Below are 10,207 nucleotides of genomic sequence, written 5' to 3' on the forward strand. Positions count from 1 at the left end.
ACAGGGCATGCTCTCATTGAAATTTTCTTTTCATTAAAATGGCTTCTACTGTTTAGTACACCCATCAAAATATAAAGAACATCAAAATGAAATAAAACTGCCACTAGATCTATAATGAACTGGAGCACTGATACTGTTGTCTCAGGTCTAAATTAAAGCTCTCTTGTAGAGGGTAAAAGTGAATAAAAGATAAAGAATAAAGGCAAAATAAGAGATGACAGACTATTCACCCATTCATGGCCATCACATTTACAAGGCAATTGCCATTCATACTAATACAAAATGGGCCACACAATTCTACCAGGTATGAAAGGCAGAAGAGCCCTTGTACATAAGAGGAAAAAGCACTTTACAGTATTTTATCTCCATCACAAGTGGAAAACCAGTAATGAGGAACATTAGAAATTTCTTTCCATTCTCCATTGAAAACTAACAAAGCACTTCTCTTGGTGCAATCTTATCCAAGGTTATAAATTTCTCAAGACAGTTAATCAATCACATTTGTCATGGCAGAGGTATAAGATGCACTTAATTCAAAAGTGTTTGATTTTCTTAAACAATAATCACCTTAGCAGTGGAGAGCTATAAATTGTTACTAAAGACAGGGGAAAAAAATTCCCTAACAAAAAGAACCAACAAACCTACATTAGGGAGAAATCCTAGCTGTGTGCCCTGGGTAAGTGTATATGTGCAAACAAACCTTACTTGCCAGGTTACTTTGTGAGGGGAACTAAATCCTACTATTTCATGGAGCCCTAAACTCAGAAAAATGCAACCCAAGGCAGACACTTCTGGTTCCTGTAGCCAGAGTCCCACCTGATATTCCTTAAGGCCACAAATTCAACTTTTCATGATAGATGCTATTTCCCAAGACTGCACAAATCTTAAAAGATCAGGGCTCATGTATGCATGTATATACCTAGGGCACAGTCAGAGCTGCATGTGCTCTGTCTGCACAGGTAACATTAAAGAATAATCCATACACCAAGTGCCTGGATAGTTTTGATACAGCTTCATCACGGTAGATGCACATCATGGTAGAACCTATCTCATTAAGACAGAATAAGCTTTTTGCTTTTTAATCAAAGTTAAAACGTAGATAAGATATAATTATTTTATATATCCAACTGTGAAAGCTTTATTAAAAAACTTAATATTAAGTAATAAAACTGAAATAAAGTTTTTTCTATAACTACAGGAAGTTTCTGTTAAAACTAATGCACTAAAAAGGTTAAGAATTTCTAATCTGGATTTCTCTGGATGATTTTCTGCAGCCAGTTGTGTACACGAGTACATATTGGATGCATGATCACTTTTATACACAACTCTGTGTATTTCCTGAGTGTGAAGCAGGAGAACACAGAAGTAAGGAGTGTCTTCCCACATCACTCACCATTGAACAGAGTGCATATTCACCTGCAAACTCGGGCCCTTTGGCACTTGCCAGGTAGATTGTCATAAACAGGTAAACCAGAAATGCAAATGATTATACAGACTGAAGCCTCCCTTGCCTACCTTAGATTTAAAGTAGTCTTTGTTCTCTAATTAAATCACCTCTGCTCGAGAGACAACTCGAGTTACAGGAAACACAAATAAGCAGAGGCAGGGTGAATAATTCCTTTTTGCTATTTCTAGATCAATTAAATGCAATACTCACCAGCATGCTCTTCCAGCAGCAGAATCCACATTCACTCAGTGACAGCAAAGCATCATTTCAACTTCCAAAATGGCAAGACAAGGAGAATGGAGAAAAAAAGGTGGATGAGGGGGTTGGCAGAAAGGAGTGAGAAATATCAAACAAAAAGCAATCTTATTTAAATACCTTACTGTGTTAGATTCTTATTACTAAATTTAAAGTTTGCTTTTAACTCTCATTTCAATGGATTTGCAGGAAAAAAAATCTAAAGAGTATATTTGGATTTAATTGATCATTATAATTTATTTTATTAAAATAATATACTGGAAATACCTTCCTTTCAGTAAAGAGTTCTGGCTTTGATGTCTGATTGTTATGCAAATTCTGTGAAGTACAAGATACAGACAATAGATAGAGGAACAATTAGGCTTAGGACTTCGTATATAATAATTCTTAAATATGTAAATGTATCCTGGTTTGAGATAATGATGTGTACATGCACTGGGAACCATAAAAATGTGTTGGGAAATCCAGGAAACTCCCCTAAATGTGCAGGTGTCCACCAGTGCCTCCAAGCAGGGCCAGGCTGCTGGCACGTGCCAGGGGCATCCACACCCCCGGCAGCCTCCGAGCACCGAGGGGCTCCGAGCTGGACACCCCCAGGAACAGTTCCCAGCACTGACACAAAAACACTGGACAAAGTGATCTTTGTTCTGGAAGATAAACATTGACCATATACATCTATATATTTCAAAGCTCTCAATTAGAAAATGAACTTTGCCCCTTTCTCAGGCTTTGAAATATTCCGGCCCCAAACACAGGCCTTTATTCTCCTTTGGCGTGGGCATCCCTCTTCCTCTCCTGCTCCTGCACACCATATGGCTCCCGACCCTGGGACAAATTCTGCACTGATTTATGGCCCCTGCAGTCTGAGGGACTGACCCAAGGCATAAATCCAGGGGGCAGAGCACACGGGCAGCCTGCTTTCCTCCCCACACTGCCCCTGCTCCCGTGTGCTCGTCCCTGCCCTCCAAGGATGGGGATTTACACTCCACACTGGGAGCAGATCTGGGCTCAGAGCACGTCAAGGCAACCCAGCAAGCAATGAGACCCAGCACACTGGACACCACGTGTGCCAGTATACCCTGAAACACCCTCTGACAGAGAGAGAGGGCTGTGCCAGCCCTGCCAGCAGCCGAGGGACCAGGCAGTGCAGGAACTCTGGGTGAGTGAATGCTGCTGAGCCCCCTGGCTCTGCCACCACCACGGGGCATCACGTTTGGAAGGCTGGGCAAAAGGCACTCACTGGATGGCAGAGCAAGAGTAATCCAGACTGGTCCTTCTGCAGGCAAAATAATTCCCAAAGAGGAGTGAACACAATTAGTTTTTAAGGCACTACAGTCCATCTTTCCATCTGGAGACAACACACATGTGGAGCATGTAAAGGGGCTGAAACAGCCTGCAGGGGCTGAAAGGGCAGCCAGAGCTGTGGACCAAGAGGGGATTGCCTTTGTTTCCACCACAGTCTGGTAAAGAAACAGCAAGTCCTGCAAGATGACCATGGCCAAGGAGGCCAGCTGGATTTACTGACAGCTTTGGCAGCCCAGGCCAGGGCATTCCCCGAGCTGCTGTCCAGGGGCTGTTCTCCAGAGGCTGCTCACAGCCATCCATAACAGCATTGCCAACACTGTGGGCATGCAGGACTGTACATCATGAGGAAGAAAAGGAGAGCTTTGTTTTACTTTTTGTTCGTCTTATTTAACTTTCAGATTCACTAAGCTTGAAAATCAAGCAAAGTGATCAAATTCACTTTTTTATTTATAGCAATTTTCACAATTTTTCCCTGAGAACCACACAGGATGTTTACACAGACATAAGAAATTGATTGACGCATCTTGAGAGCGTTTCCTAAACACCCATCATCAAGAAAATATACACATGGACTTAAACTTCTTGATCTCTCTAAAGTAACCGATTTTGCCAAGGTTTTATTCAGCGTCTGTACCGCTTATGTATTTAAACACATCTTCTCTGCCACTCTCTGGATTCTTTTCCACAGCATTGGGGTGGAGGGTTTTTTCCCCTCCATCCAAACCTTCAAGATTCCTGAGATAGATGCAACGCTCAGTGAAGGATTTTAACTCTATAAATCAGATGATACCACAACCACAGTTCAATGAAAGAAGCAAAAATCAAATCAAATCAAACAAAGAGATCCCATCATCCCCTGCCGCATCCTCCCTCCTCCCCCTTCCCACCCAACCAGCAGCTCTGGAGTCCATAAAGGAGATCGGAGCAGAGCAGCTCTGCCCATCCACTGCTAAGCACAAAGTAAAGCATACGAGATACGCTACGCACTCTGCGTTTCCTTTGTTGTTTTCATTCACCCACTGAAAAGGGCAATGGCAAGCTCAAAGAGAAACATTTAGTGATGTGCAGCACCTTCTGCAATCTGCTCTAACACGCGCCAGCCAACAGCCATGGGCTGTTCCCATGGGCTACAATGGAACACCCGTCCTGCCGGTGTGTCCGTGGGCTCGGCTGAGCTTCCCTCGCCCCAGCGGGCACCAGCAAAGCCAAACCAACTTTGCACGGCAATAAATTTTTTATTCAAATGAGCTTGTCAACGCCAATTACCCCAGCCACAACCGCCAAGTACCAAGAAACACCACTGAGGACTCGGGGAGGCTGCTGCGGCCCTTGTTCCGCTCCAGGAACACCAAGTTTGGGATGCGGTCCCGAGGTCCCCGGGCACGGCAGAGCCAGGAGCCTCCAGCAGCACATTGCAACAAAGGAGCCTCCCCTGCTCTCTCTGTCAGCTCCTTCTCAGTCTCCTACTTCCTATGTTTTCCCTGCCAAAAGTAACAATTCACAAAAAAACAAGTATTTTCATTACTAAAAATTATGAAAAAAAATAGTATTTTGTGCTGTGGAAAACTCTAGCAATATAACAAATATTAAAAAAAAAAAAACCACTTTTTTTTTTCTTAAAATCATATTATAAGATATGGTAACTGTTAAGTTTATTCTGGAAGCATGAGTTCCAGCAACATTAGCATGACACAGTTTAAAGTCCCAACATGTTTCACTGATACAAGCAGGAAACAAAAAATCCAGGGAGAACTCTCAGCATATGAAATCAAATCAACACACAGAGTGCCTTTTTTTTCTGTAATATTTTATTTTATTTATATAGAAATACTTAAAAAAACATGAAGTAGCACCATTACTTAAGTTTTACTTTTATTATGTAGAACTTTAAATGTCAGAAAAATAAAACTCTTGATACAATTTCAAATCTTGTCTCAGCAAATATAATATTAGTATTTGACCATGAGGTTAAAGGCCCTTTATCATAAAATAAAATATACTTTGTTTTTAAACTTTGCTCAGTAAAGTACATTTAAGCTCAAGTAACGTCACCTACATATACATAAACAAGTGGTAAACAAATGTATTAAAATAGAAATACTAAAACTATAGTGGTGCAACAGAATTTTTGTAATTTCCACTGAATTCTATTTATACAAATGTTAGAAAGCTTCAACAGTTCCTTTTGACATATGTTTATACATTTCCATTTTTGTAATAATATAGAATAAAATATGCTTTATATCACTGAATAGAAAATATGCTGGGTGAAGCAGATTTAAAAGATTTTTTCTGAACCTATAAAATCTCCATCCCAACAGAATACTGTTCAAAGCATTACACATTTTATGGTTTGTAATTCTGTTCACAATTGTGTGATATTAAAATAATACAGTGTTCTTTGCCATAAGGCCATACTAAAATAAAAAAGATTTAACCCAGCTACAAAAAGTTCACTGAACTTAAATTAAAATACTTGTAAACATCTTTGCAATATGAAATATAATTTTTCAAGTCAAAAAAGAATAAAATACTTCAATCTGTATTAATGCAATTTATCTTTAAAACCTTTAAACGTTTTTAATATATATAAGAGATATGTTACAGTTTTGTTGGTTTTTTTTTCTTTTTTCTTTTTTAAAGTCTGATAAAGCTGCAGTATCATGGTTTTTCACAGGAACTTCTTGCCCTTTCAAGAACATTCAGAAAAGTATCCACCCATAGATTTAATTATTTTGTAATAAGCATCCTAGAAACTACCAGCACGTTTTACTAACAGTCCACACACCATTGTCATCATCATAAGCATCTTCTACTTTCAAATTTTTTTCTTTTTTTTTTTTTTTTTTTTTTCTGTTCGTTTGTTTGTTTATAAAAAAAAGGGGGAGTTTTGGAAGCTTCGTATTAAAGTACAGTGTAAAAACTAGCCTAGCACTAGAATGGAGTCGCCCGTTATTATTTATAGCATGCACCCGCTGTCACACCACCCCCCAGCCCTCCCTCGGCCGCTGCCCGGCCCGGGCCCCGCGGCGCTCAGGAGAAGATGCGGATGGCCTGGGTGACGGCGCTGTGGCACACGGGGCACTGCGGCTCCGTCTTCTCGCAGATGCGGTTGGCGCACTCCATGCAGAAGAGGTTGTGGCCGCAGGGCACCAGCGCCGCGATCACCTCGCTCTCGAAGCACACCGAGCAGTCGCGGCTGCCCTTCCGCCGCACGCCGGAGGAGGAGCAGGAGGAGCTGGACGAGGAGCTGGAGGAGGAGGAGGAGGAGGCGGAGGAGTCGGAGGGCAGCCCGGGCAGGTGGGCGCCCAGCCCGTTGGCGTAGAGCGGGTAGGAGGCGGCCAGCAGCCGCCCGCCGGGGTCGCTGCGCACCCGCCGCGCCAGCGGGTGCTCGGTGCCGGCCGCGCTGCCGTGCAGGGGCGGGGAGAGCCGCGCCGGGGGCGGGGCGGCGCCGCGCCGGGGGCCGCTCACCAGCAGCGCCAGGTTGGCATTGGCGGGCGCGGCGCCCGGGAAGGCGGCGGCGGCGGCGGCGGGCGAGGGCGCGGGCGAGGGCGGCGCGGCGGGGCCGCGCTCGAACTGCGGCCAGAGGAGGGCGGCCCCGGGCGGCGGGGCGGGCGCCAGGTCGAAGCCGGGCGGCGAGTCGAAGGGCAGCTCGGAGCAGCAGTCCGGGGAGGAGAGGACGTCGCCGCCGCCCCCGCCGTACACGTAGCCGTTGGCGCTGTTGTTGTTGTTGTTGCCGTTGTGCGAGAAGCTCAGCGCCGGGCTCGGGGGGCTGTAGTCGGCCAGGCGGGCGCTGCCGCCCCCCCCGGTGCCGCCCCCGAAGTAGGAGTCGGTGGAGGCGCTGCCCAGCGAGCTGGAGCTGTCGTTGCGGTAGTTGCAGAAGGGCTTGCGGCCCGGGGTGGGTGTGATGCTGGGCGGCGTGGGCTTGCTCCAGAGGCTGCCCGTGCCGTTCAGCTCGAAGCCCACGTCCGTGCCGTTGGCGTGGAAGTCGTTCTCGTCCGTCAGCTCGATGATGCCGCCGGTGCGCATGGCGATGTGAGCCTCGATCTCCTCCCGGGCCCGGTCCACGTTCTCCGGCATGCCCGTTACCTCAAAGACCGGCTCCTTGTCCCGGCTCGGGGTCACGATGTACGTGTGCGTCTGCTGCTGGATGCGCTTGATGGTGGCCCCCTTGGGCCCCACGACCAAGCCCACCACGCGATAAGGCACCCGCACCTGGATGGTGGTTTGGCCGGGCAGGTTCGGGGGACCGGGAACGGTGCCGTTCAGGGCTGTGTTCTTGTTCCGCGAGGCTCGGATCATGGAGAAGTGCTCGGCCGCAGAGATGATCTCCCTGCGGGCCATGGCCACATCTTCCTTTCTGCCCGTCACAACAAAGAGCGGCTCCTCCCCGCGAACCGGGGTCTTGATGTAGGTGTTGGTCTTTGCCCGCAGAGCTTTGATTTTACAACCTGGGAACGACATGCGGGAGATGGAGGGCGAAGGGGAGGGGGAGGAAGGGGAGGTGGTGGGGGAGAACCGGTTACAACCCATTGTTTGGGTGCAGCTAGGGAGGGGAAAAAAAAAAACACACCCACCCGAAACACATTGCCCCCAAGCCCAGGTGATCGCTGGCATCTCGTGCGGGAGCCTCGGTCACGGTGTAAAGTAATGTCAGCCCATAGCCCTGGCACACGCCCAAAGGCATCGCAAGTGGCCACCGACACATCTGCCATGCAAACTGCCCCAAAACTACCGAAATGCAGTTCACAGGGTCGGCAACACAAGGAGAAAAAAAAAAAATTAAAAAAAAAAAAAAAAATTAAAAAGGGAGCAGAAAAAAAAAAAATAAAAAAAGGGTGCAGGGAAACTGCACTGCCAGAAAAACAAAATTAAATGAAATAAAATGATAAAGTGCAAGCAGCCCTCACAAATCAACACACCCGCCAGTCCACATTCCTGCTCAGCACTTTCCTTTTGGAAAAATAAAATCAGTTCTTAAGGTGAGGAGCAGAGGCTGTACCGAATGAGCCATATTCCCCACTGCGGATGCTTTATTCCAACCCCATTGTTCCACTTCTCCACTCCATTTCTCTTCCTTAAAAATAATCCAAGATTTCTAACTTTGGGGTGGTGGTGGCGGGGGAAGCACCGAGGCTCCCATTTTCCTCCCGTTTCCTCTTGCAAAATCTTAACTTTTGCAGCCGGAGGAAAGGACAGATTTTTATTATTTTCCTGATTTTTTTTTTTTTCCCCAACCCGGCGGCTGAAAGCGCATCTCGAAACCGATGCATAACATTCCTCGGAAACATCACGTCTCCTGCTGCACTTTCTTTGTCTGGGGGAAGCCGGCACTGGGCAGCACCGCACGGCTGCAGCGTTCCTGGGAATGGCCAGTGTCGCATCTGAGCCGCCCGGCCGGCAGCGCGGAGGGGAGACCCGCGCCCCCACACCCCCTGCATGCAGGCACCCACCTTGTCTCCCCACTATCTCAGCGACATGTTCCGAGCTGGGCACCGGGACGCATTCAGTCATGTTCACGCTCTTTTTCCGAGGCTCGTTGTCGTAAATGGAGCCCGTCTCGTCGTTGTCCAGCCCCAGCAGGGAGAGCTGATCCAGGGCGATCTGAAGGGCTCTTTGGTCATCCAGGGTCTCTCCCCCGCCACCACCACCACCACCGCCGCCGCCGCCGCTCCCGTTCCTCTCCATGTCTGCAAAAAGCGAGCTGGGCATAGTCCCTGTGTGTGGTGCACCCTCCGCCTGCGCTCGGCTCAGTAGTAAGAGATCAGACACAAAGGAGAACCCAAGGCAGATGGCCAGCAGGAGAGAAGGGAAGGGAGGGTGGGCGACTGCTGGAGACCGGGGAATTGTTGCCTTTTGCTTGTATATTTTGTATCTTTTTTGCTTTTTTTTTTTCCTCCTCTCAGTGCAATCCGGTTTATAAGATGTTCTCAGGACCCCCCCCACGACTCCCCCCCCGAGGTTTTTTTCGGTCGGCTTTTTTTTTTTTTTCTTTTTTTTTTTTTTTGTCGGCTGGGGGTGGGGTGGGGGGGGTGGGAAGAGGATAAGCGAGAGGAGCTCCGATGGCTTCCCCCCCTCGAGTTCCTCGCCGGCCACAATGCCAAGCGGCGGCAGCGTTTCTTTAAGGAGCCCCTCCCAGGCTCCACTCCACTCACTCAGCGTTTTTTTTTTCCTCCTCTCCCCTCCTCTGTCTGAGGCTCTGCTGCAGCCAGACGGCTCTGGAGAGGCGGGCGGGCGCGGGGCGGGGAGCGGGGGCCGCGCCGGGCGCCGCGGCGTAAGCGCCGCTCGCTGTCACCGCGCGCCGCCGCCGCGCGCCGCGATTGGCCGGGGCGGCGCGGAGGGGCCGGCGCTGCCCCCCCGGCCCGGCCCGGCCCGGCCCCGCTCTTTGTTGTCGGCTGCCGAACAATGCCGGGCCCCGGCCCGCCGGCCGCTGCTTCCCCCCCCCCCCACCTCCCCCGCCCCTCCGCCCGCCCCGCTTCCCCGAGCGCCCGCCGCCAGCCCCACCTGAGCGCCGGCGGAGGGGGCTGCGCTTGGGGTGCGTTTTTGCGCGGGGGGGGGGGCGGGTTGGTTTGGGGTGCGGGGGGGGGGTGCCCTTCGCGCGCCGCCGGGCTCGGGAGCGGCAGCGCCGCAGAGCCCCCGGCACCGCCCCCGCACCGGCCCCGGCCCCGCGCCGGCAGCGCCGCCGCCCCTTCACCGGCCCCGCGGGCGGCGGCCGCGGGCGCGCGGAACCCCCCGCCGGCTCCCGCGCGGCCCCGCCCGGCGCGCGCCCCGCGCCTGCGCGCCGCTCCCGCCCCGCTCCCTCCCGGGCCCGGCGCGCGCAGTGCGCCCGCGCGGGGCCGCGGCCGGGGCGGGTCCGGCCGGGCCCTCAGCCCGCTCCGCTCCGCCCGCTCCGCCCGCTCCGCTCCGCTCCGCCCGGCCCGCCGCCCGCGGGCCCGTGCTGCGGCGGCGGAGGCGCCTCCCGGCCCCGCCCTGCCCGGCTCGGCGCGCCCCGGGGCGCGGGGTGACGGCCGTGACCCGAGCGCGGCCGGGTCCCGGCGCTGCGGGGCGGCTCCGGCCGGAGCGCGGTGACACCTCGGTCCCGGCTCCCCGCGTTTCTGCTCACAAAGAGCCCCAAAGGTGGGAACGCCTCCCGCACAGCTGCTCCAGCGTAGTGTCACCAGTGTCTTACACCCGTCTTACACGTCTAAACCACTAGAAAAT

General features: G+C 50.9%; 1 protein-coding gene across 1 annotated transcript; it reads right to left on the reverse strand.

Moving 5' to 3' along the window:
* Positions 1–4,862: 4,862 nt before the first annotated feature.
* Positions 4,863–9,294, reverse strand: MEX3B (mex-3 RNA binding family member B). The gene is made up of 2 exons (XM_023946360.2): positions 8,461–9,294; positions 4,863–7,458 (listed from the first exon to the last, which is right to left on the reverse strand). The coding sequence occupies exons 1-2, from the start codon at positions 8,717–8,719 to the stop codon at positions 6,041–6,043; spliced, it is 1,677 nt and encodes a 558-aa protein (XP_023802128.2). The 5' UTR covers positions 8,720–9,294; the 3' UTR covers positions 4,863–6,040.
* Positions 9,295–10,207: the final 913 nt, after the last annotated feature.

This window comes from Cyanistes caeruleus, chromosome 13 (assembly GCF_971803275.1).
Source record: "Cyanistes caeruleus chromosome 13, bCyaCae1.hap1.1, whole genome shotgun sequence".
Taxonomy (NCBI): domain Eukaryota; kingdom Metazoa; phylum Chordata; class Aves; order Passeriformes; family Paridae; genus Cyanistes; species Cyanistes caeruleus.